This window comes from Hermetia illucens, chromosome 1 (genome assembly GCF_905115235.1).
Source record: "Hermetia illucens chromosome 1, iHerIll2.2.curated.20191125, whole genome shotgun sequence".
NCBI classification, from domain to species: domain Eukaryota; kingdom Metazoa; phylum Arthropoda; class Insecta; order Diptera; family Stratiomyidae; genus Hermetia; species Hermetia illucens.
The window spans coordinates 179,250,702-179,277,350 of record NC_051849.1 but is presented as its reverse complement, the minus strand read 5'-3'; the positions used below and the strand labels follow the sequence as shown (position 1 = coordinate 179,277,350).

Below are 26,649 nucleotides of genomic sequence, written 5' to 3'. Positions count from 1 at the left end.
ATGGAAATTAGATTTCATTGATACTTAAGTAGGACCATTACTGACACTCTTGCTACCAATCTACCATCTGCCGTCTTGAGCCGTTCATATTGATTTCTTTTGCGCCAGCGCCACGTTACAGTGTTTATTTAAAGTATTTAACCAGAGAGACACAGGTTTGGTTCCTGAATAAAAAAAACGTCTCTTTAATTTATTTATATAATTTTTTTTTCGTCCTTTATGATTAAGAATTAGCATAAATTTCAAATGAACGATTGACGCAGAAAACTATAAAAGCTCTCATTTCATCGTTTACAAATCCAACTAGTTGAATGTAGACAAGTACTTATATAAACATTCAGATGGCAGAAACCTTGAATCTATTGACTGTTACCTCCTTAATACCCAACAACTTTTAGTTTAGATTTGTAATCTTGTAAATAACTCCAAATGATTCACTCTGACACATAACCACTATGAAGTTAATAGAAAAAATCATTATTATATTATAAGAGAATCCATTATTTCATTAATCAACTCGCATTTCTTAAAGCTCAACTCCTTATCAGCCGGTTCCATCCAAAAGGTCTAGGTGTCCGTCAGTTTTCATCTTGGAGCCTTATAATGACTAAGAAAATTTCGGGATACTCATTGGCATCCAAGTTAAATGTTACCAACCATTCGGACAACGTTATCAAACAACTTGAAAAAAGGCGAATTTTGACAGTTCTAATCCATCAGAACCTTACTGCAGTTCTAACGAAGCACTCATCGACACGCACTTTCTTACTTCTTTGCTAACCAGTTGAGGAAGTAGGGTTGAGTCCTTGGTACTGTGTTAGTATCTTAGGCCTTAAACATATGGGACTTGCACTAGAATGGGTGACAAAACCCAAAATATTAGGTTATATAAAAAGTCTCCGTGGATTTTTGTCACTATGTGGTATTGATGTCCATACATCTAGCACATCTGCACACTAATACAATTGCGTCAAACTGAAGAGCGTTTGAATTTGACATGATATTTCAAGCTATAATTTTGGTCCAGACAATTCTGCATTTGATGGCCCGTGCAAAAAGTTATACAGTAGAATCACCCGATAATTCATATTTCCGATTAATTCGAAGTCGATTAAAATTCATTTTTGAATAAATCTTTTTTCTAAATTTTACCCAAAAATCCGCGAAGACTTTTTATGACCCAATATAAACGATATCGCAATAATGTTTCAGCTGTTTAAACAAAAGATAAAATGGAAAAGAAAAATAATAATAAACGGCTCCAGCCCGTGAAACATCTCATCACTGAAAGGCTCAATTTGACACTTTTTTCTGCTCTGACAGAACGAAAGCACTGCCCTTGGGGTTCTCTTCCAGCTTTAAAATACAATGATCTGATTTCTATGCCTGTACAATATCCCGCCCAATTGCAGGAAATGCAATAGTGGGCTGACAAAGTTTTATTGCTGAACCTAATTTATGCAAAAAAACAACCCGTTTTCAGGCAAACATTTGGTAAGAACTTAACGAGGTACATAACTTACTACTTTCGTTCTTTACTCCATCCAACACAGCGTTCTCCAATCCCACGAAGAATACAGCTGGTTAAGCCAAACACTGTAAGTAGAAATAGACCCCTTTGCTGTTTGTATTTCCTGACCAAAGCATTTCAAGAGAGTTTTATTTACTACTTTAACAGTTAAGTAGTTGGCATCCAAGTACCCATACGTCAAAAACGAAACGATGTTCGCTTAACATAAGGTTTTCTGAATTCTTTAAAATAACCCGATAGTTAACCATTTTCTGCCAAAAATTTAACTGTTCATCAGCGGAAAAGGATCGAATAACAAAACATTAAAAACACTACCAACTATTTGCTTAAATTCCCAACTCATCATCATCATCAACGGCGCAACAACCGGTATCCGATCTAGGCCTGCCTTAATAAGGAACTCCAGACACCCCGGTTTTGCGCAGAGGTCCACCAATTCGATATCCCTAAAAGCTGTATGGCGTCCTGACCTATGCCATAGCTCCATCTCAGACAAGGTCTGCCTCATCTTCTTTTTCTACCATAGATATTGCCCTTATAGACTTTCCGGGCTGGATCATTCTCATCCATACGGATTAAGTGACCCGCCCACCGTAACCTATTCAGCCGGATTTTATCCACAATTTGACGGTCATGGTATCCCTTATAGATTTCGTCGTTATGTAAGGCTACGGAATCGTCCATCCTCACGTAGGGGGCCAAAAATTCTTCGGAGGATTCTTCTCCCGAACGCGACCAAGAGTTCGCAATTTTTCTTGCTAAGAACCCAAGTTTCTGAGGAATACATGAGGACTGGCAATGAGCCTTTGGTGAGACGTTTGTGACAATTTTGTGAGCTGAAATAGGCTCTGTTGGCTGATAACAACCGTGCGCGGATTTCATCATCGTAGCTGTTATTGGTTGTGATTTTCGACCCTAGATAGGAGAAATTATCAACGGTCTCAAAGTTGTATTCTCCTATCCTTATTCTTCCTGTTTGACCAGTGCGGTTTGATGTTGTTGGTTGGTTAGTCTTCGGTACCGACGTTGCCACCATATATTTTGTCTTGCCTTCATTGATGTGCAGCCCAAGGTCTCGCCCCGATTTCCGCTTGCTCGATCTGGATGAAGGCAGTTTGTACGTCTCGGGTCGTTCTTCCCATGATGTCGATATCGTCAACATAGACCAGTAGTTGGGTGGACTTAAGGAGGATCGTACCTCTTGCATTTACCTCAGCATCACGAATCACTTTCTCGAGGGCCAGATTGAAGGGGACGCACGATAGGACATCCCCATGTCGTAGACCGTTGTTGATGTCGAATGATCTTGAGGATGCTGCAGGATCCTGCTGCTTTTATCTGGCTTCGCACATTGGTCAGGGTCAGCCTAGTGAGTCTTATCAATTTCGTCGGGATACCGAATTCTCTCTTGGCCGTGTACAGTTTTACCCTGACTATGCTATCATAGGCGGCTTTAAAGTCGATGAAGAGATGGTGCAACTGATGACCATATTCCAACAGTTTTTCCATGGCTTGCCGCAGAGAGAAAATCTGATCTGATCCAAGGTAAAATGGAAAATAAAAATAATAATAATAAACGGCTCGACCCCACGAGTGCTTTTCTGCTTCTCACAGAACGAAAGCACTGCCCTTGGGGTTCTTTCTAGCCTTAAAATCTCTAACTAATATGCAATAATCCGATATCTCTGCCTGTACAGTATCCTGTCCAATTACAGCAGCTTAAATTTCCGAAAATATTCCTTGATGATCAATTGACACCCGGAAATTTATTTCAATTTTACTCCTCTCTCCTAATTCACGAATCTCACGACAACACAACTACAAACCTCCATTAAAACATATTTGTCACTACGACAATACATAGTATAACAACAACAGGAAGAAATATTTAAGGGGGTCATCCCGTGTGAAGGCCGTTTTTTGGCTTTTTTTAGAAATTCTTTGTGAAAAACTGGATAAAGATACGAATACAAATTTTTCACCATAGATTTATTGATATCTTGAGCGTGCATAGTAATTTTGCCACCCCGATCACATAGTTGGTTATTGAAATACAGGGCAATTTATACACCCATCTCCAAAAAAGGTGTTTTTCTGCTGCCACGCTAGAGGGCGCTGTGATCATCTTAAAGAAAAAAAGTAAACTGCATTTTAACATACAGACTTAACTACCGTGTTAAACTTTTTTTTGCGAATTTTGAGGTTTTTTCACGGCTTCTTCAATGAATAAAAAAAAATTACCGAACGAATCTCAATTATCCTAGTTTGCGGACCGTAGAAATATGTTCTGAATAAGTCGTGAAAATTTCAAAGAATTCCGTTGGGTAGATTTTAGGCTATGGTGGCACCCGATTTTCAATATGCAGTTCCGAGAAAAACGCATTTAAAGAGTAGAAAGCGATTTTTAGCCATAAAACCTTAACCGACCATTAATCTGCTATACCTAATCCATGAACCTTAGGTTTCTTGAAGAAACACATGTATAGCCTCGGCTTCAATTTTCGTGCTTTTAGCGAAGTCAGTCGAACGTCATTCGGATCGATAAATACGAGCTTTATTACTGCGATCGACATAAATCTGGCATGTGACTTATCACGTGTTTAACACTATATTTTCCGAACGACTTCGAATATCAAAAAATCACTTGGCCCATATATTCTACACTGTATCTAGATACAATTGACGCCAAAAAAAATTTGATTCCGGGAATCCGACACACAGAATGACCCCCTTAAAGTCAATTTCGAATCAAAATATTGAAAACAAAATAAATTTTTAAAATTACGAATTGCAGCAGCACTAAACAAATGAAACCAAGCAAAATAACAAAAAGCAGGTAAATTCTGTATAATGAGAAACCTGCACTCAACTTCTTCAATCACGCTATTCTAAAGGGAAGAATGCCATCTGATTCCAATTGGCAAGAAAACCCAACCGTTCCATTGTTGAACAAAAAAAGTATCCCGGGAAAATACTCAAACTACCATCCGATACGGTTGTCGCATACCATGAAGATTCTGGAACACATTCTCGACATCCAATTGTTCATGGAGAGAAATCTAGTGAATGTGTTTCAAGGAATACCACTCAATCTTATTTGGTATGCACTTCGTCCTCTAGCGCAGGAAGAATCTATACGCTTGATTGAATTGCTATACCACGATTCAGAAGACAGATTTTAACATCTCCGTCATTTTTCACAAAAAAAAACGATCTTTCACCAGTCCTCTTCTCGTCATAGCCCTTGCCACGCGCGATGTCCAGATATGCAGCAGTTTCTCAAAATTCGTAAGAATTCAGAACGTGATCAGCTAATTTCGTTTCGAGTGGTGAGCAGGCCCCAAAGACAACGAGCCTATCACTTATAGATATAAAGAGGGTATCGTGATACCATCCACACCAGTAGAGACTCGCTGACTATTGGTCATGTTGATGAAAGCCACTCTACTCGATCCAAACGAAAGAGAAAAGAAATGACAATACTGGATTTACAATGACTTAGTAGTGCACATTAAACCGAAACACATAGCGACAACAGCAATGACATACAACCTGGGTTGGTCCAAGTTCACTAACGGCAAACAAACTTCAAACGTCAAAACAATGTGGGTGGTACTATCATTTCCAAGGGTTTAATTCATAAAGAATGCGGAATTAAAGTAGAGGCTCCTCAAAAGGATGACCCGCTTTTGTCCAGTTATTCACGTGTCGGAAGATCGGTTTCTCGTGCATGACAGCCTATAACGCGACATTGATTTTTAAATTTAATTGATGTTTATATGAATAGTTGTCCGTCCTGTCGCTCTCTATGGTTCTGAGTGTTGGCCAACTATAAAAGACAACGAACGGCGTCTTGCGGTAATGGAGACGAAGATGTTACGTTGGACTGGTGGCGTGACACGTTTTGATCACATCCGAAATGAGGATATCCGCGATCGTTATGGGGTTGCACCGATCGTGGAAAAGTTGCGAGAGAGGCGTCTTCGATGGTATGGTCACGCAATTCGTGCTAACGAGAATTCACTTGCCGAGATTGGTCTGAACATCGAAGTCGATGGTAAACGACCAAAAGGCAGGCCTAAACAACGGTGGCTTGATACGCTGGATGAGAATTTAAAAGCCTCAAGATTGCATCGAGATCAGGCACTCGATAGACCCAAATAGCGAAACCGATCACGACGAGTCGACCCCGCTTGTGAACGGGACAAAGGCTGAAGAAAAAGATGAATAGTATCTATTAAATTCCAGGGTGCTTATTGGGGGATACGAACCCATGCGCACAAAGGATTGCTTAAACCTCACCAAAAAGAACCTCCGAATCATAGTGGGAATTCTCACTGGTCATTGTCGGCTGAACTACCACCTAGGGAAGCTAGGGATATCTACGGACACTGCCTGCAGGTTCTGTGAGGAGGAGGACGAAACCTCTATGCGCGTCCTGGGACAGTGTCCAGCACTTGTGCAAAGTAGGTCGATACATCTGGGAGAACACTTAATACCAGATGCAAAGCTGAAACTTCTGGAAGTGGGAAACATACTAAAGTTCCTAACGGTTACTGGCCTGCTTGAGATACTATGATCAACAGGTACACTATAACCAGTAAAAGGGGCACAATAGTTCTTCAAGGACGCGGTGCGACTTTCCCTTAACAGAATAATAATAATAATAATCTATTAAATATTTTGTATAACCTCTTTTCTTTTTTCCGAAGATAAATTCTGAAAACTAATAACCACCAGAATGATTATATTCGTTAAAAACAAGTTCCATCGCCCTATGTTTTTGGAGAATTTACAATTTTCTAGTTTACAACGCCCCGTCGAGAAATGAATACAATTAACGCATAAATCCAGAACTTGGGGGCTCAATAACATCCATCAATAAGCGCAGAACCTTCTATCATTGTTCCATCGGCAGCCCCAATCATCAGTAGTAGAGTTTTATGCACTTAATTATCCATTGTACCGGGGATCAACAGTACATATTTTTTCGGTCAGGTTTCTGGCATTATTCGGAAGTGACTATCGTGTTAACGAAAATCAGCCCAATGTATATTCTTCCTTTTCCTGACCATGTTTCATGAAAGGCGATTTGAAAATGCGAGGAACTTTATGCCACACTGAATTTTATCTAACACTAGTTGAAGTAGGTTATGATAACTGATCTGATCACAGACAAATACTTGATGCACCTCTTACTAGTTTACAATATGAATACGTTGCAAATAAGTAGGTATCGAGTTCCTGTGACGGCAATTACTAAAAGACTTCAATTCCCGGATGTCTACTCTGCACGAATAAACTTAAATTTTCTCAATTTTCAATAACCGTGTTTGTAATTCTTCGCAGCACTATATTCCACAACACACCAATTATCCCACATATTCTTTTATAGATTTCCGTTTCCCGTTCAATACAACACCGAAACGTACTTGAATTCCCGCTCGCTCATTCATACAAATCGGAACGCAAAAGCTGAAACATTTTCATAGGTGACATATTTTTCTAGAGAATTTTTGATATTTATGGCTCCGTGACTTGAAACTTGGAATGGGAAATCTCTACCGGCCCCCAAGATCCAAGACACATACAACCGCTAATTGCCATCGCACTAGACCCGTAAGAAAATGGGAGCCAGATTAAGAATTTCATCTGAACCGGCGGCGATGAAAGTGATCTGAATTTATAGAAGCATTGCAAATTCTTTCAGGAATGAAGAAATCAAGTAGAAACTACTTGAGAAGAACAAGTTGATCAGAGTAATTTTGTGGATAATTTTATTGCGATGAGTCACCTCATGAATTTTGAGATTATTCCGTACAAAATTGGATGGGAGATGGTCGCTTGCTTTAAATTTATGTATAAATGCAGAAGAGGCGGAAAATTGTGTAATAATGTCAATCTGGAACCTTGAACATTCAAATTCTCCTCCTACGTTGATATATCTTAATCTAGCTTCTTACTGCAACAATAGATTTTAATCAATCTTAATTGAGATGTAGTATACCGAAGTAACTAATAAAACTGCTGTCATCGGAAAAACGAAGAGGATTTACTTAAAGATATTTTTAAAATGAAGCAGCAGCAAGGAGAAAAGCTTTATTCCCCCATTCGCTCGTCAGTCCGGGAAGGTGAGTCGAGTCGTTAGTATTTGAGTCCACCATAAATCGCATATCTTATGAAACTTGCATAGAAATGAAATGATGAAGAATTACCAATCATGCACCAATAATGCATCATAATAATGCATGGGGACACTTAGAGCCGAACATCTCGTCAACCTTGATGAAGTAAAGGAAAACCCCGATGATTTACATCCTTGTTTGATTAAGAAAACCATTCCGACGTATTTCAGCTAAGATCTGGAGAAGACGAGCAATTACATATAAAGTACAGTGCAATCTTGTCATTTCCTTCGAATTGACAGCAAATAACCGATTTTCCATAGATAATAATTTAGGGAGAAATAATCATCTTTCGTGAACTTTTGCCACTTTACTCTTACGATTTGGCGCCAAAATTGGTTCTCTTACCATTGGGGAGGCTGACTCTGACCTCTTATCACCGATGTTCGAATGCCCTGGCGATTATATTAGGACATTTCGTTCAGTTGTATCTGGTGGTGGTATTATATCAACTGACTTGATATGGGGTTGCAATCAGTGTTAGTTGAAGGTCGGAGCAAATTCGAATGGTGCGACTACGCTTGTTTTTCAGGTTTTGTTTGAAACAAAAACCTTATTAAAATCGGTTTACTGTCTGTCTGTCCGTCACATGCATTTTTCTCTGTAGCAACGATTGACACCAAATTTGGTGGAGAGGCAGGAACTGTGAACGCTCACAATGAATTACATCCTTTTACGTCGAATTTAAGGGGAGGTCCCCATGCATGCAAAAGGAGGGTGTAAATATTTTTATCACCAGATATAGTCGTGTTGGGTATCAAATGAATTAAATGAAATGAAAGGTCTCGATTAGTACTTTCCGAAGCTGATCTTAGTTTTGACATTTGTTGGTAAGGCGGGGAGTTCGGGGGGTCGAAAGCGATTATTTATTTAACGGGGCCATTTTCAGATACTCTCCAACTGAAAATTCTGAAAAAAATCAAGAGGGTGCCACTATATGGTGGCTAGGTTCCGAAATACCTTCCATACCGATATTCCTTCAAATAAAGTTAATAATAGTATATAACTATAATGTTCAGTAATTGGCTGCAGAACCCCTCTTAAGTCCATCCTAACACCACGACATTTTGCAGCAACGTAGACTGTAATATAGAGCTTACCAAGTTTGGTGCAAATCGTACTATTACTAACAAAGTTATAATAGGTCAAAATTGTCACTTGTTTGTAAATTCAAGGTTTTGAATGTCAATACCACCCGAAAGTGGATATTCTCACATAATATATGCATATATTACGTGTAACGTACTAATGGGACAAATTCACACTCAAATGTTTTTATAAAACAAATACACAAAACCTTTCATACCTGAAGCGTCCAGCTTCCGGTTTCCCCACTTGTTGTACAATTATTCTTCTTTCCTTAGTCCTTTTCCATGACTGATGTGATAGCGGAAACTTTTAATGAATGTAGGCATCAGATTTCCAAATGGACGTATGGATTCGGAAGTTATAAGGCTTTATGAATTCATGTTTGCTTTTTGTATTTGGAGTAGAACTAATAAGGAACTTCGTCGGCTTGTATATATCAGAAAAAGCATGTTCATCAGAAGGCGAAAGTGGGAGTAGATAGGTGGCATATTAAGAAAGGGTAATAACACCATTATACCATCCAAAGGATCCCACTATCCAGGGTGGCCGACGATTAATAATAATCATTGGCGCAACAATCCATATTGGATCAGGGCCTTGAAGTGTGTTAGAGCACTTCATTCAGGACCGTAACGGTACACTACAGGAGGGCAATGTGGTCAGCATAGCGCTCACCCGAGATTATTACCCTGAGTTGACTCAGGTACTCATTCACAGCTGAGTCGACTGGTATCCGACGGCAAATCACGATACAAATCCCAAATTTGAACCGCGACCCTCCATACGACAGCCTTGTGCTCTAACTACTCAGCTATCCGGCCGACGATTGAGTCGCTCAAGAACTGCGTAGCAAAGTGGAGAAATGCAAGCTTCTCAGAAAATCAAAACGGGCAGAACATAGCTAGGAATCGACAGTGGTCGCACACTAAGGTCACCATAGAAGTTTATGGCATATTAGCAAAAATCTGATGTTCTTCCTGCTCGCTATAATTACCTTTATAAGTCAATATCATCATCATCAACGGCATAACAACTAGCATGCGATCTAGGCCTGCCTTAATAAGGAACTCCAGGCACCCCGGTTTTGCGCCGAGGTCCACCAATTTGATATCCCTAAAAGCTGTCTACCTAGGCGACTAAGCACTCCTTTGGCGCTTGAAAATGAATTGCACACTTTCATACTGTGAGAAACAGGAAGGCGAGAGAGAGACTTCAAGGCTTCAGAACCTTTGAGAAGGATGAATCGGCCAAGTTAGGCTCTGTTAGAAAACCCGATGGTACTTTCACGAGCTCCAGACGGAATTCAGTACAGACCCTCTTGGAAGTACACCATCCAGGAGAACTGGTGAGAAAACTGAAAAGCGGAGAGTTGACGGTTCTTGCAACCCCTTCAACACGCAAGTGTTGCAAGGTGGACTGGGACACTGCAAAAAGGGTTGTTTCCAATGAAAGGGTGAGATCTGCCATGCTGTCCTTTGAATACTTCAAAACACCTGGCAGGGTTGGCATCTATCCAGCAATACTAAAGGAAGGTATGGAGCACTTAAAGCGATTGCATACCTTGGGAAAGATGACTATTCCAATCCAAAGAATTTCAGACAGATCAGCTTGACTAAATTCTTGCTGAAAGGTTTATAGAGACTGATTGACCGTCACATTCGTGGGAAGGCACCCACTTAGTGAAAACCAACATGCTTACGTGACGTGAGTCTGCTGTTCATTCTTTGGTATCAAAAATAGAGGATGCAATTCTGAAGGGTGAGTACAAGATGGGGTGTTCCTGGACATTGAAAGGGCGTTTGACTATGCGCATTTCCAAAAACTTTGTGATGCCGCCAGAGCACATGGTGTTGATAATATTTTAATTAATTGGATCTATGCTATGCTAACAATCGAAACGAAAGGCTGGCCTCAAGAGAGGTGTGCTATCGCCACTTCTGTGGAGTATGCTGATCGAATCACTGCTATGCGAACGGCAAAATTTACCAACACATGCTCAAGCTTATGCTGATGACGTCGCTGTCTTTGCTGTGATTTTGGCAGGGTGTGTTGAAGTGTACAACGTGCCGTTGATTTGATAGATAGTTGCCACAATGATATTATTTACAAAAAAAGAGGAAACTGGATGCACTTTGCCTCCCAGAGATGAGGGGTGCAACACTTCAACTCTCCGAAGAAGTGAAATATCTGGGAGTCACTCTAGATAAAAAGCTTCTTTGGGACAAACACGTAGAGGTAGAGTTGAAACGAGCTCTCACAGCTTATGGGCTGTCCAGACGGTCCTTTGCCTCGACATGTGAACTTAGGCCTCATATGGTAATGTAGATATAAGTTGCTATCATTAGGTCCATGTTCGTTTATGCATCCATAGTGTGTAGGTTAAGGTGAGACAAAAAAGGTTTTCACCGTAAACTAGCCGCACTACAAAGAACTGTGTGTCTGGGTATTACCGGTGCCATGAGCACTACATCCGGCGCAACTCTAAATGCATTACCCAATTCGCAACCCCTGGATATATTTGTTCAAAGCATTGCAATGCTCATAGACTAATTCGAAAAAACGGACGTGGGGGGCACAGAACATTGGAAGAGTTACTGGGAGAACTGATTCCAGTTCTTACAATGCCTTCTGATTCTCGAGTAATCTGTTTGGTAGAAGATATGAAGCCATCTACAACAATGGCTCAAAGCCAGATACGATACGATCCTGGAGTCTACATCTCGAATAGAAACAATATGCAACGGTTTTTCAAGCGGAAGTATATGCGATCCTAATGGCGGCAAACTGGTTGATTGACGAGCAGTTGAAAAGCAGGCACATCACAAGATGCAGTGATAGCCAAGCTGAATTGAGGGCAGTGGTCCTATGATCACGTCAAAAATCGTCCAGGAATGCAAAAACCGTTTGAACTTTATCTTTAGATTCAATGCGGTGCAACTGCTCTGGGTACTTGGTCCCTGTGGTGTAGAAGGAAATGAAATCTTGGATGCTTTAGCAAAAAAGGGTTCAATCTCCCCCATGCCAGCACCGGAACCAACAATTTGAGTATCAGTATCATTGACTAAGGCTGTCTTCATAAACTGGGAACAAGCTTATCACAATGAGAGGTGGCAGAGCCTAAATGCTGCTAAACACACCTTTTCCTTTCAAAACTAAACATACATACCGCAGTATATTCGTTCGAAAAACAGGAAGACTTGCAGGAGTATTGTAGGCATTCTGACAGGCCATAATTCACTAGCTGAGCATATATTCAAAATAGGAATTATTCAAGATGATACGTCGCCCTCTTGTAATGAGGAGCATATTCTATGCGAATGCAAAACCTATGGACGCATCAGACATTAGATCTTTGGTGCCGATGTGCTCCAGTTGCGACGGGTAGCATCACATCCACTAACGGAAATCCTGCCACACAATATTCCGGGATATTTTGTAAGACGGGGGATTCGAGTACAATGTTCTGGGCTCAGAAGCTATAACTTCTCCGCCATCACAAACACACATACACACAGGCTATGAACGAGAATTTTATGTGCATCTTTGTCGCTAATGATCATTTTTGATAAATGCTTTCATACAAAGATATATATATATTCTCATTTCGAGGCCTTCCACGTTCTGAGTTGAACTAATGACTTGCCAGTACGTAGATGGTACTTTCAGCTTAACTGACGGTCAGGTGCATTGCGGGCTCTTCCACGGTAATCGACAAGCCGAACTGAGCATAGATGGCGGGCTTAAGTCATCTCTTACGACAGGCAGGGAAGACTTTAGGTGTATTCTTAAGTGCCAACTCGCAGGGCACATCAGCGAAGGATATTTTTATAAAGTTCGATAAAACAGCAATTCAAATTGTGCTATGTTGCGGATGCGAAACTGGGAGCCTAAGACAAACTTCCAAGAAACTGGTCAATACTATCAAGAGGAGGGTCCGGATAAGAATGCAAGGAGCGAAACGAGAGAACAATACCCACAAGGGTGTTCGAAAGGAGAAGAGAGGGACAAAGACCGACGAAAAACCCCAAAAGTGCTGGACAGATTGTGCTAACGAAGACAGTGGAACACTGCTCAGGTTTTAAAATTGGAGGACGCGGTCGATTGATCTAGATGGGCTATAAAGCTTCAACGATAAGGGAAAATCAAATTTGGTTTAAGTGTGGGAAGGAGAGCTACAGAAAATATAGAAAATGTATTTGCCGTAACTAACCAAACTCTAGTGATTGACATAATATAATGTTTCTGCTAATTGGTAAAAAACTTTCCCACATGACAGTAACTAAGTTAAATAATTTATATGGTTGGATATTTTCCATATATTGTATCTAATAAGTTCAAATATAACAGAAGGACTGCAATGGGAAACCACACGCACGCATAGCAAATCGATATCCTCCAAATGGACACCTTAACTGCTCCTCGCAAATAATTAAACAGTATTATTTGGGGGGCGGTACACGCAAGAGACTGACCAAATATCATGTAGGTTTATCATTAGCAATCGAATTGCTTGAAATATATAAAGAAATATTTAAAATTACATTGTGCACGAAAAAAAAAATCGGGTTTGGCTGGAATATTTTTTGAGAAATAGTCGAAAATCTACCTCAGAACGCTAGCTGTCGTCGGAAAAAACATTCAATTTACTGCTTAAACTATCAACATTGTAAAATTGCCGAATCAGCTTTTACTCTAGCAGAAGAGTCGACCACTCGAGCACAAGAGACAACTTTGTGTCAACAACCAGATTCCACCAGTTCAAATTCGAACTGAAAATATCTCCTTGACACACCAGAAATTGCACGGCAAAGCATCTCCACGAAAGTCTAGTAGCCAAGCTACTCAAGAAGTTATGTAAATCAAAGCCAACTCCCTGTCGCTATTCGTAAGAAGCTTCTTCTCTGCCGCCACCACTCGCAAGCCCTTCTCGAACACAAGTGAGTCATCAAGGGAGCCCGACATTCAACAGGAGGTCAATAAACCGTCGGAAGAAGATTCACACATCCGGTGCAAGGCCGGGTATGTCCGGCCCCACCCCCAACGCCCTCCCAATCGATTTCCGAAAATAATCCGCCCTTGAGCAGTGAGACCCGACTCCGCCGCAAACCTGACACAACTATTAATGCGATCGCCCAGGCGAAATGGACGGCATGAATTTATTTTCTTTTTAAATCCACCTCGGACAGTTATTGACAGCTATCATCACGTGCGCTCCCCGAAACCCCCAGGCAACCCCTGGGCCAACCCTTCACCCAGGAACCCGGCGTAAAAATTCCACTCAGTCACTGTGCCGTCCGAAAAAGTTGGTTCGTTTCCTTCACGCGTTTTACGTGCTCTTCATTTTCATATGTCGCGTAATGTATATAAGCAAAAAGTTAAAAATAAATATAATTGGTCATAAACAGAAGGAACGGAAAAGAGAGAATAAAATAAAATTTAGCTAAGAAAAAAGATTTGGAGTCAGGCCCCAGTTTTTTGTATTCACTCAGTGTTCGTACCGTTTTTAGCCAGGATTGCGCCGTGGAAAATTCCTTTGGGAGGGTACAGAGAATTCGTGGATAAGTTAAAAGTGCTGCGTCAAATGCACTTCACTGCAGCATGCACTGATACTTAATTTTCTGTAAATTTTTTTCATGCACTGAAACTTTTTATCACTTTCGGGAGCTGTTTCAATGCAAACATTAATTTCTTGTGTTTTCGCACTATATTCACACACTTCCGGCGAGCACACGGCAGGTCCAACTTTAGAGGATTTTTCCTAGTTGGGAAAAACTCGAATTTTCCTTGGCAAAAAGGCACGAAATCCGAGGAAACTCAACGTCGCACGACCATCATCTTAAAATAAATCATCACTGTCAGACGGATTATCGAGAAAAGTCAAAATTGACGTTGCGCTTTGTCGGTGTTAGGGTATTGCCAGGTGGTTTGAACAGGTTGGGATGGTAATCACAGGAAATAGGGGGAAATGAAATAGTTAATTTGGAAAGTAGTTTGAATTTTTATGCACGTGCATCTTAAAATGTCATTCATTGACATTTGAGAAATTTGTAAACAATAAGGAGCAGTGCAATGGATCCTAATGTTTTTCGGTTCCCGGCTCCCTATTCCGGGATGAATTTTCCAAAAGAGAGGGCGCCGCCATATATGACATCAGAAGGCTTGCTGATGCCGGCACACATGCAACCACCTCCAATGTATGGGCCCCGTGGATCTACGATTCCGCCAAAGTTTTTACCGAAGCATGGAAGGAAGAATTTTCATGTAAGTCAAAGCATGTGCTTTATTATATTTATTCAATTAACAAGAAATGCGCTTACTATTCCACAGCAGCAGAAAAGAGAATTCTATTGTGAAACATGCGACTACGACTTCAAATCCCAGATAGATCTCGAGAGGCACATTAGCGAGCATCAGCAATGCGGTGTCGATGGCTGCAGTTTCATAGGACATCCCCGCATTTTGCCGAAGCACATCGAGCAACAACATAAGAGCGGATTGTACGATAAGCTGAAAAACGTCACCACCCCAGAAGAAATTGAAAAATGGAAGGAGGAGCGACGAAAAAGGTATCCAACCCAGGCCAATGTCGCACTACGCCAACAAGCCCAGGAGGAAAGGCTTAAACGCGGCGAACGTCTCGAAGGGAACAAATCACGGTTTGGTCGTCGCGATGACAGAGAGAAGTGCCGTACCCATGAAAAACCCAACAACGAAAAAAACAAGAAACGACGAAGAGTGCGGAAAAGAAGGCATGAAGAGAAAAGCGAAGTTCGAAGTGGCGTGCAAGATCAAGTTCCTGAAAAAGATGACAGCGAAGATGATTGTGTAATAAAAAAGTTCAAAGGAACTTCTACGCTGCCGGAGTACTCCAGGCCTGAAGTAAAGAAGAAAAAACCAAAGAATGCGCTCTCTTGCCTCGCCGGGCTCTATGGCTCAGATAGCGATGCTAGCAGCACCGTGGAAACCGAGGATGAAGTGGAGTCAGAGAGTAAAAACGTGGCAAATGTCAACACACCAACAGCTGAATCCCCCACGAATCAATGTAATATTTCAAGTGATGAGGACGATCACATTGAAAACCCAACGGAGTTGCTTGATATTCTCTCATGCAAGCAAAATGTTTCATTTCCTGCCAATGACAAAGAACAGAAAGATGTTTCCCCTGAAGAGATGGTGAATGATAACCTCAGTAAAGTCGAGAACCACTTGCACTCTACAAATCCGGACTCTGGAATTGACGAGGCTAATTCACCAAAAAGCAAGGAACACATTCAACTAAAGGATTCCGTACAAGATCCTGAGCCCGAACAGTCTGACAGCGATGATCAGCAAGAAGAAGTTCCTTTTGAAAAAACCGTCGAAACATTCGATGAAAATGAGGTCGAACCCAACAATGAGGATGCAAAAGAAGAGACGACTGACAAAAAATCAAGGAAACGCACGCGTCGTAGAAAAGCGCAGAATGGCGACGAGCAGCCAGGGAACAGTACAACTAAGAAGCAAAAAAGGCAATCAGGCTTAGATTATTCCAAGCTGCGATATCGACGCCAGAATACTATGCTCGAGAAGCTGCTTCAGCCGGACATCATCCATGAGCGGAATGTGTTGTTGCAATGCGTCCGCTATGTTGTACAGAACAATTTCTTTGGAATAGGTCAGCCGAAGTAGTGCTATTGCGTATATTAGGTTGTTTTATTTTTAATATCGTTGATGAATATATTAAGATTATGTTGGAGATTATTGGCTTTACTCTTGTAGCTTTTCTGTTCCCGCACGGAGGTATGAAGATCTTAGGAAGACATATCCGCTCAAGCTCTACCACGTCAGCTAAGGCGGCGGTGTATGGGATTCTCGCCCACTAAAAACCACCCATGACCTCAACTCTAGCGAAACCGTAATTTAAGCATTATTCCGCGAGGTAGATTTATCTTTGAAATCCTTTCCCTACATCGTACTTCCAGCTCTTCCAGTTTTACCTCGCCATGCCTATTTCAGGAACTCGATTTGTCTCCTACAATTCTCCTTTGGCTTTGAGCATCATACAATTATGCCCTTCGCGCACACGTATGTCCTCCATGCTTCGTTCAGAAATTTTGTATCAAGTAGTGAAAACTCACATTCCTAGCTATTTCCCCACTCTCACCATCTCCGCCAAATAGACCTCCGCATTCTCTTGGTCTTTCGAACTACGACCAAATTATCCACAAGAACAACACTTCCAGCCCCTTCCTCCATCCTCTCCGAGAACTAATTCTCAAGCAAACCCACAGTGTATCCGAGAACAAATATTTCAGCCAATGCGATTTTGGTTCGGCTCTTGTTGATGAATGGATTGATATCCAACTTTGTATGGGCTTCTGATATCCAAAAAAAAAACCGCATACCATCCGCGAGAATTCATTGTGTCTCTTCTCAGGTTCACCACCACGCTTACTGCCTGCAAATTGTAGTGACCGCCCTGAAATTAATACTAGCGCTCCAACAGACAACTGCCATTTTCAGTAATGAGTAGCAGTCTGTTGCAAATTACTTTCTTCATCATCTTGCCGTCTGATTTCCAGATGATTTGTTGCGTTTGGAATGCAGTACTAGCTTTTGCTTTACCTATAGATCAGAAAATATTTCTTCTCCTGGAAACCCTTCCCAAGTTTTTACGAATAGGCCACAATATATCCACCCAATAGCCAGTTATGCTAAAGGGTTATATACAGTTATATAGTACGGAAAATCGAAAAGAAAATTATTGAATATTCTTTAAGCAGTCCGAAATTATAGTGCTATTTCGCTGCTCCAGTCTAGTTGTGACCTTCATCGCTGAATATACTGCTCATATTTGCAGCTGTAAACCCGTAAGGAACTGTGTCAGTTGTAACTCAATTCTCCGTGCTTTCGTTCGACTCCTATCCCAAGACACAGGATTATTAAATGGGTCCAGCGACCCTTCTCGGAATCATCTCACCGTTGCTGGCTTCCTGTACCCAGTTTCTTTCTAGTGGCTATTCGGAAGTTCGCAGTCACAATGGGCAAATTCGCCTCCCTTCTACAGTAGACCAGTGCGTCCAATTTACTGGAAGGTCCGAAGGGATCATTCCTGTGACAACACAAACTTTACATCTTCAGTGAAATTGACTGGTATGTCGAAATCATTTTCTTTCGGTTCACAATATTATTTAATGTCCCCGCCCAGATATGGGCCGCGTATAGTATAATGGATTTTATCACGTCTGCGATAAGAAGCCGGAACTATATTTTGGCTCTCCGATGTTAGGCATCATCAAATTAGCCTTCGCTCCTCCAAGTGCCCCCTGGAACTCAACTTGATATTGATTATTACCACAGGTATTTAATAATCGCTTCTGGGAAAGCCTGGGATTTTTTTTCGCAATTTAATTAATTTGCCATGATGATTTTGATATCACACCTGGGGCAGGCTTCGGGGGTTTGTTCTACTGCCTCGTAGAAGGTACCCTTCTCCACCTTTGCAGTCTCCGTAGGAACGTGAACGTTAATGAGACATATATTTCTAAATTTGCCTCGTAAGCGCAGAGTACAGAGCTTTTCGCTTATGTTTTCAAAGCCGATGACAATAGGTTTCATTTTTTGGCTGACTAAGAAACTTACTCCGAGTACATGATTTACTGAATGGCCACTATAATATATGATGTAGTGGTTCTTCTCCAGGAAGTTCCGTTTTCTTTGCCGGGTTCGTCCTTGTGTTGTCAGTCCAGTTCGAGGGTTCTTTTGTGGCTTCGTAACAAGTTATTTTCCGTGTAGGATTGTCAGTCCTACCTAACCCCCAACCTAAAAAAGCAGTTGGTATATTTGTTTCGTGTTTAGGCGTGGGAAATTCATCGCCTTCATCCTTCTGCATACCTTGGTTCAGCAGGCGTTTCACAGGTGTTATGCTCCATCGAAGGAACCAATGCACTGTTCGCCCTGGGACCTATACTACTCTTTCATCACCCCGCAGGAACATGCTTCTTTAAAAAATCTCTTCCCATAGGGTCTAGGGTCTTAAACACGAAAGAGGTGCGGCTGATTGGTCGAAAGTCCTTCGCAAACAGATGGCCGCGTCTGCTCACTTTCGGTATGAAAACACGTGCGCCTATCTGAGTGTGGTACGTATCCCAAAATAGCTAGTTTTAGTTTAATGAAGGGAGCTGCAGCTCGCGCACTCAGGCCTTTGTTAGGCCCATTGTACTTTCCCCGTAAATCACCTATTCAATAGATTCCCTCCTACGGCGAACGCAGGATTTTGCAAATCTGAGAACATTCTCCACAGGCAGAGACGGCAGATTCTTCGTTGAAGAAAACCTTACCGAGGTGTCTTCGTCTGAGATCTAAGGACGCCGGGCAGCTGCATATGAAATGCAAGACCGTCTTTTCCTCCTCCTCATATTGGCTGCATGTAGCCGAAACACTCCCCTAATCTTTTCAATACGGTAGTTTAAGGAGTACTGTCCCATTAAAGCCATACTAAGGTTTTCATGTCCCACTTCCTAAGGGACAACAAAAACGCCCCTCTAGTGGCTCTGGTTTTTTCACAAGGGTTTTCAAATTGCTGCACTCAGCTGCGTGAAGCCTTGCAATTTCACTTTTCAGTAGGCTTGATATGCTGTTGCTGCTGGGACTGTCGGAGCAAATTCTGTTGCCAATGAAATGGCATACATCTCCACCTGGAATATATCATTTTCATAAGGGATTGGGGCAGTTCCATAATAGGATTACCCGAGAACACACCTTTGCCCGATTCACCTTCCATGACTAGTCGGTGAAGATTATTATATCTGTAATTCTAAAAGACTCATGGTCATTTATCGACCATTCTTCTCTTTTGGTGATTACATCAGAGTATGTATTCGGATGGCTCAAGTGGTTAGAGCACTAGGCTGTCGTAGCGGGAGTCGCGGTTCAAATCTCACTGGTGGCAGAAGAATTTGTATAGTAACCGAATGTCAGATACCAGTCGACTCAGCTGTGAATGAGTATTTGAGTCAAATCAAGGTAATAATCTCTGGCGTGCACTATACTGTAATACCATTACGGTCTTGAATGATGTGCTCTCACACACTTCAACGATTATTATTATTATTAAGACTTTTTAAAGACAAATCTGAAAACCATATGATCGGCCTGCATCAGAGCCACTGGATGTTTGTCAAGAAATTTGCAAATGGACGCATAACCATATGGTTGGCCGCCTTTTCAAGCTCCAATGGTATCGAGTCTATATGCGTCGTTGGCTGCTCTCTATTTCACCTCTAAATGAATGGAGGGTAGATTTAGGATAGCTTTGAGTGCCGTACTACGCGTACTACTTATTGTTCCAGTATTGCCTAGGCAACCGAGCCTCTGAATCTGCGTTAGCAACTTTCTGCTGTTAGCAAGGTTCAGTCTCGACCACCGCACCATGCATACCTACATTAAAATGGATGGATGTATATATTCAATGAATCCGTTGCAGTGAAAGTCCCCACGTCTTACCTATCGCAATCCTACAGCACCTTTGTTCCAGGATATGATGTTTCCAAGTTAGCTTGAGGTCGAGACGTACTCTTAAATACTTAACTGCTTGTAACTGCCCCACCTAACGTTCCTAGTGAACATAACTAGTCCAGTTTCCCTAGCGTTCATTGCGTCCGTTGCAGGGGCACCAACTGTGGATTTCCTGCGGAGTTGCATTCATGCGGTCACAGTGTCCGCAAAGTTGCCGGTAATTATTACGGCTAGATTGTCTGCAAATGTTTACGTGAAGACTTTTTTGTCCTCCAGGAGCCATAGCAAAGTGTCCATTGCCAGGGGCCATAACAGAGCGAAGAGAAACTTTCCCTGTGGGCAACCCTTAAGACATCCTACCTCAATAGACTTCTGGTCGAACTGTATGTGAATTTTTCTTCACTCTAGCATGTGAATTATCCAATTGATTAACAGCGGTCGATTCCACGCTGTCTTGCCGCGCCAATTCCCTCGAATGAGGCATAATTGAAGGCACCTTCGATGTCCATGAATGTATCAAAAGCGTATTGTTCAGATATTGTCTTTTCAATTTTTGTCGTGAGCTCATGCAGTGCTGTCTCCGTGGATTCCTTGGATTGCCTTTCTGGTAGGCGTGTTGCCTATAGTAAAATGGCCAGTTGGGAATGTCTGTATACTTTATGAATCGATCTACTATTTTTCCCAGTTCTTTTAATAGAAAGGACGTTAGACTGGTTTGTCGGAAGCTTTTTGCGTCCGTGTAGGTGGATTTCCCTGGTTTGGGAATAAATATCATCTTCACATCACGCTAGCACATGTTCTGAATATGTAGACCCAGGGCATCCATTACTAGCGCAAGAATTATGCTATCTGGACCTACAAACTTGCATCTATGGAACGAGTTAATTGCTTATTTTCCATGCATGCCAAATTCCAGTCTATCGGTTGAGGGCTGTGAAGGGGAAGTGCACTTCAAGCAAATGTTTTGCCGTCCCTTCATTGCTTTCTCTGTACCTCCCGCTCTGTAAACATAGATAATGCAGCTTCTGGCTACGTTCCTTAAGAAGGATCAGCTGCAGCCTCAAGCGAGTTAATCTCTTCCCAAAAGCGTTTCCATTGTGATCGTTTAGTCGATCGTATGCTCTTTTTAAGGTTTTGTGTAAACACAAAACCTTATTAAAATCGGTTTACTGTCTGTCTGTCTGTCTGTCCGTCTGTCTGTCTGTCTGTCTATCTGTCTGTCCGTCACACGCATTTTTCTCGGAGACGGTTGCAGCGATTGACACCAAATTTGGTGGAAAGCTGGAACCTGTGAACGCTCACGCATACAGTGAATTACATCCTTTTACGACGAATTTAAGGGGGGGGTCCCCATACATGCAAAAGGGGGGTGTAAATTTTTTTTTCATCAAATATAGTCATGTGGGGTATCAAATTAAAGGTCTCGGTTACTACTTTTCGAAGCTGGTGTTAGTTTTGACATTTCTTGGAAAGGTGGGGAGTGCGGGGGGTTGAAAGTGACCATTCCTTTACGGGGGCCATTCTCAGAAACTACCCAACCGAAAAATCTGAGAAAAATCAAGAGGCTGCCACTATATGGTGCCTGGGCTCCGAAATACCTTCCACACTGATATCTGCACAAATAAAGTTAATAATAGTATATTACTTTAATTTTTAGTAATTCGTTTCAAAACCCCCCTTAAGTTCATGCTAGGACCACGAAATCTCGCGGCAATATAGAGTATAACATAGAGCATGATCTTACCAAGTTTGGTGAAAATCGTACTATTACTAACAAAGTTATAATACGTCAAAGTTGTCGCTTCTTTGCAAATTCAAGACTATGAATGTCAATATCATCCGAAAGTGGATATTCTCACGTAATATATGCATATATTACGTGCTACGTACTAAGAAATACACAAAACCTTTCGTACCTGAAGCGTCCAGCTTCCGGTTTCCCGACTTGTTTATAGCTTTCTCTACTTATTACTACCGATTCCAGCCAGCGCCTGAATCAAATTTCAGAGCACGATTGAGAAGCGCCCTTGTTTTTCCCCTCTGTTTTGGCGAATCCAAATTGCACCATGGTCTTTTATCCTTCTTTGGCGCCTTGAGTGGACAGCGTTTGATGCGTCCCCCAGGGATGGTAACTTAGGGCCTTAGTTCTATTTTATATGTCATCCAATCAATCTTGGGCTGATTCCGAAATGGTGGTCGGAGGTGGATTAAAGTCCATTACGAAATCAATGCGTCTGTGATCCGAGAATGTGACATCGTTTAATACTATCACTCTCCGACAAGAGTCGCAATATCACCGTGATGTCGATGACCTATCGCTTGCCCAAGTTGAAGAAAGTGGTCATTACCCAAATTGAGGATGATGAGTGTTCCACTGGGTCCTTCTTCTAGCCAGCCACAATCTAACCACTGGGAACTTCTTCTGCGTCATAGGGAAAATATGCAGAGCACCATAGAATCTCTTTATCTCCCTGTTGACTTTTTATGATTAGTTTCGGGTGTCGTCATTACACAGGTCGTTAATCAAAGTAGCCTAGAGGTGTTTTAAGACCACCATGTAGGAGCGGGGTCTATCACTTCCATTGGCATACAACAAGTCAGCACATCGGAAGCTTAAGTCCCTGACTACCCCACAAACAACCCATGGTTCTTGTATGATGAGGTATATATGTAAATGTCTTGCAGCTATTGAACCGACGACTGATAAGTGCAGCCCCTACTTTACACTGCTGTAAAATTATTTGAGAAATATTGCACTTCAACTACGCTTCAGATAGAAATACCGTAGGCTACACGTCCCCTTCAATTGTTTTAGGAACTGTCATTTGTAACATGACGGACCCAAGCAAAAGCCGGCAGCACGTTTGTTGAACCTTCTTAATATCTAGTTTGGGAACACCAACATAGTAAGGAAAGTTGTCAGCCTATCCATTCTCTCTTCTGTTTTGCTGCCTAGCAGCATCCAGGTGGAGGTTTTGAGGTTGTTCTGAACACCAAATTGTTCTAAAATCTCAGCCTTATTAAGCTCCTTTTCTGGAAGCCGGAGAAACCACTTTTCGAATAATAGAAAGACCCTTCTCAGGTTAGTCCCGCACCTTTCCATACAATGTTGAAGTGGGAGCAAGCAGGGAAGTGCGCCTGAACCAACAGCTCCATGGTGTCTCCAGACGATTTCATCCAGGAGCCAGGATGCGCTCCTATGTACTTTGGCTCTTACCGATCTCAGATTCGTAGGTGCTTTCAGTAGACTAATCAGGACCGTTTCTTAGCAGCCTTGATGGCCAATTTGTACCTCTTCAGGCAAGCCCTTGCATGGCTACCAATATTTATTGAATGTTGTCACCTTCTTGAGGCTGGACATATCTTCATTTCAGTTCGGTGGTAATGTCTTTTTGCTTTATTTAGCGAGGCACGAGACTTTGAAGGCGGTTTTCAGTATTGTTTGCTGATCCCCGACCTTTGATTTCAATGTTTTCAATTTGTGTACCAGAGAGTTTGTTCTTGATAACTTGATCAAACTTCCCCCGGTCAATCCTTCCATATAACAGTATAGAAAGGAGATTGATATGAAACACTCTGAACTTCATGCTGGGGTTTAGAAAACAGCGTACCGGGATCCAGCGCTGTTGATGCGACGAGTAAGATCAAGTTTGGTGCAACTGTTAACAAAAATAACGCTACCAAGCTAAGCAAATAATTGGCATCCTCGATGTTCGTTAATGCATGTAGGGAGATGTACGAAATCTTATCTTCAGAGAACGTTGCTAACGATTCGGCTTCAAAACACTTCGATACTTTTTAAATTAAGACCTTCGACTGCGCTAGCAAGAAAATTTCGAGCTTCTCAAACAGGCATTTCGTTTCATTGAGCACGTATTCCAGTAGAAATAATAAAATGCTCCGACAATTATGGTACACTTGGAATAACAAACAGAAATTTCATAGCAAACGTTCTTTATTTTATAATTATAGAAAAACAGAAATACCATTCACACTTTACATCTACATATAAATATTAGCAAATTATCCTCAGCGGTCCTGGACGGCATTTTGCAATTCCTGGACGCGATTCATCTGCTGCTGCTGCTGCCGGACAACGGCGGCTTGCGAATATTTTGTCTTGCACTCCTCCAGCTCACGAACCCGCGAACGAACATGGTGGATGCGATGCCAAGCCATTTGCAAAACTTTCGCCGCTGCGTAGCCGGATCCCTCGTGAGGTTGACCAGTCGAGACTTTTGTTAAGTAGCTGATTTGCTCGCTGAGCTTTTGCTCGACATTCGACAAAGATTTGAGGAACTGTTGTGTGTGGTTTTCCGCTGTTTTCTGACTTGATTTCTCTTTAGCTAGCTCGGTGAGGGCCTGGCCTACGAGGAAAAAAGGAGAATATTGACAATTACATACATAATCTAAAAGCAACAACTTTCTAAATCGAGCACTGATTATATATGAAATATGTAGCGATAAAATAAAACTTTTCAACAAGAAGGCAGCGTTTAAAAGATACACTTTTGTTGGTAAAACAATTTACCTGCACTTTGCAAACACATGATTATTTCCTTTTCAATGGCATCTAATGCCTGGATCTTATCGAGAGGATTATGCGACATTTTTAACGAGTGAAAACTTTACTATTAACCAACTAAATCGAAAATGTCAATGCTCCACGGAGAGTTGTTTATTAATACCTCGGCTTGCAAGCAGGTATCTGACAAACAGCTGACGGCCGGTATACCACAAAGGCGGAACACACACTTTTTCCTTGGGGGCGCGAGTATTAAGGAGGTTGTCCAATGCGGACTGAAAACCAGAATGAATTGGCTTAATCATTCACATTTGCGCATTCGCACTTCCATTATTATTTAAACGAAATTATGAAAAATAGTCTATCTCAAAGGCAATTTTGAGAAAAATATTTCTTTTGCTTCGAAAGTGCGCTTTCACAGGCATTTCCCTTTATTTCCCATTTTTATCTCCCAATTTGAAACAATGACGTTGCTGTCAAACATTTCACACTTCTAGTGCGCGCAGTCATCGGGTTGTACGGAAAAACAGCTCCTACAAGCTTTGAAATACAGTTTAAGTAGTTTCTAATTGCATAAAAATGTTGATCAAAGTCAAGGTAAATAAATTAAATATGTTTACCAACCCTTTCATGTGTAATTCTCCCCAAAAACATAGACACTAACCGGCAAGGAGATCGAAATCGATATCGAGCCCACGGACAAGGTTGATCGGATCAAAGAACGGGTCGAAGAGAAAGAAGGAATTCCGCCGCAACAGCAACGTCTCATCTTTTCCGGCAAACAAATGTGATTAGAAAATGTGCCGCAATACCGTTAGCACTGATTTAATGCAAATTTGTTTGGTCTCGTTTGCAGGAATGATGACAAAACCGCCGCCGACTACAAAGTGCAAGGTGGTTCCGTCCTGCATTTGGTCTTAGCTCTTCGTGGAGGCGCACAGCAACGACAATAGACACACATTCGCGAGCTACTCGTCACATTATTATTTTTTCTGTGTAAGTTCTGTATAGAATATGAACTAAATTCGAAGATTTGGTCTTTATTTTTAAATCGAATGTAACAATAAATCTGTGAATTGAAGAGATGACTAGGAAGTGTTTCGCATTCTACTGCTGGTGACCGCTTGGCATTCAGTTTCTAGTTTTTACAGGTTCGCTGTCGAGTAAGATATTCACCGACCGACATTGCATTGCTTAATTCTAGCTGCGAATTATGTACCTTCAAAGATAAGACTGTTGGTTTGACTTTACAGCAACATTTTTGGAGATTCTTTAGAAAACGCCAGTGGGGGAAGGAAAATGATTAGTGATAATACAGGGGATCTTATTTATATGAACATCCCAGATTCATAAACTTCCATGGATTGCTCCCATATATCTCCCCCCCCCCACCCCCCACCCCATCCATGGCGGGCGCCTATGTAATTATATATATTATCGCTTGGTGGCGTGTAGGGCATGAATTACATTTACGTTACTGTAAGTGCGCCTTAGCTCACCCACCAGGACTTCCTGAGATGCCGAACTTCTTCTCTATTACGCAAAGTGCCCGTCCCGTCCAATTGTCGTTCTTCTTTAATGTGTGACTTATCCACTGCCACTTCCGCATTCCGATCACATTACCCACGGGTGACAGGCCTGTGCGCTAACCAAGTTCTCTTATTGGTTATTTTCCATATACTACACCCACATAGCAACACAAAAAGAATGTTAGCACGGAATGGTCTCAACTTGATTTTAGTGTTGAAGTAACTGCATTTACAGACTTTAGATAAGGCAACGAAAGCGGATCTACCGCTGTTAATGCGTCGGGTTACATTCAG

The 26,649-nt window shown here is 41.6% G+C and overlaps 4 protein-coding genes across 5 annotated transcripts in view; 2 read left to right on the top strand and 2 right to left on the bottom strand.

Annotated features, from left to right (window-relative positions):
- Nucleotides 1-14,658, bottom strand: part of LOC119647598 (rho guanine nucleotide exchange factor 7) — a 112,050-nt gene extending 97,392 nt beyond the window's left edge. Inside the window, exon 1 of the mRNA XM_038048641.1 lies at nucleotides 14,304-14,658. The gene's annotated coding sequence lies outside the window, so the exon portion shown is untranslated. The remainder of the gene's footprint in view (nucleotides 1-14,303) is intronic.
- LOC119647629 (nuclear fragile X mental retardation-interacting protein 1) lies at nucleotides 14,638-16,540 on the top strand. 2 transcript variants are annotated; one of them, XM_038048696.1, is made up of 2 exons: nucleotides 14,638-15,066; nucleotides 15,136-16,540. In XM_038048696.1, the coding sequence occupies exons 1-2, from the start codon at nucleotides 14,875-14,877 to the stop codon at nucleotides 16,471-16,473; spliced, it is 1,530 nt and encodes a 509-aa protein (XP_037904624.1). In that variant the 5' UTR covers nucleotides 14,638-14,874; the 3' UTR covers nucleotides 16,474-16,540. The 2 variants fall into 2 exon arrangements, with proteins under 2 accessions (XP_037904624.1, XP_037904615.1); XM_038048687.1 differs by having other exon boundaries at nucleotides 15,133-16,540.
- A 7,698-nt stretch (nucleotides 16,541-24,238) lies between these two features.
- LOC119646370 (mediator of RNA polymerase II transcription subunit 11) lies at nucleotides 24,239-25,031 on the bottom strand. Its single transcript, XM_038046806.1, has 2 exons — nucleotides 24,833-25,031; nucleotides 24,239-24,668 (listed from the first exon to the last, which is right to left on the bottom strand). The coding sequence occupies exons 1-2, from the start codon at nucleotides 24,909-24,911 to the stop codon at nucleotides 24,331-24,333; spliced, it is 417 nt and encodes a 138-aa protein (XP_037902734.1). The 5' UTR covers nucleotides 24,912-25,031; the 3' UTR covers nucleotides 24,239-24,330.
- A 234-nt stretch (nucleotides 25,032-25,265) lies between these two features.
- Nucleotides 25,266-25,914, top strand: LOC119646371 (NEDD8). Its single transcript, XM_038046807.1, has 3 exons — nucleotides 25,266-25,423; nucleotides 25,483-25,613; nucleotides 25,683-25,914. The coding sequence occupies exons 1-3, from the start codon at nucleotides 25,406-25,408 to the stop codon at nucleotides 25,777-25,779; spliced, it is 246 nt and encodes an 81-aa protein (XP_037902735.1). The 5' UTR covers nucleotides 25,266-25,405; the 3' UTR covers nucleotides 25,780-25,914.
- Nucleotides 25,915-26,649: the final 735 nt, after the last annotated feature.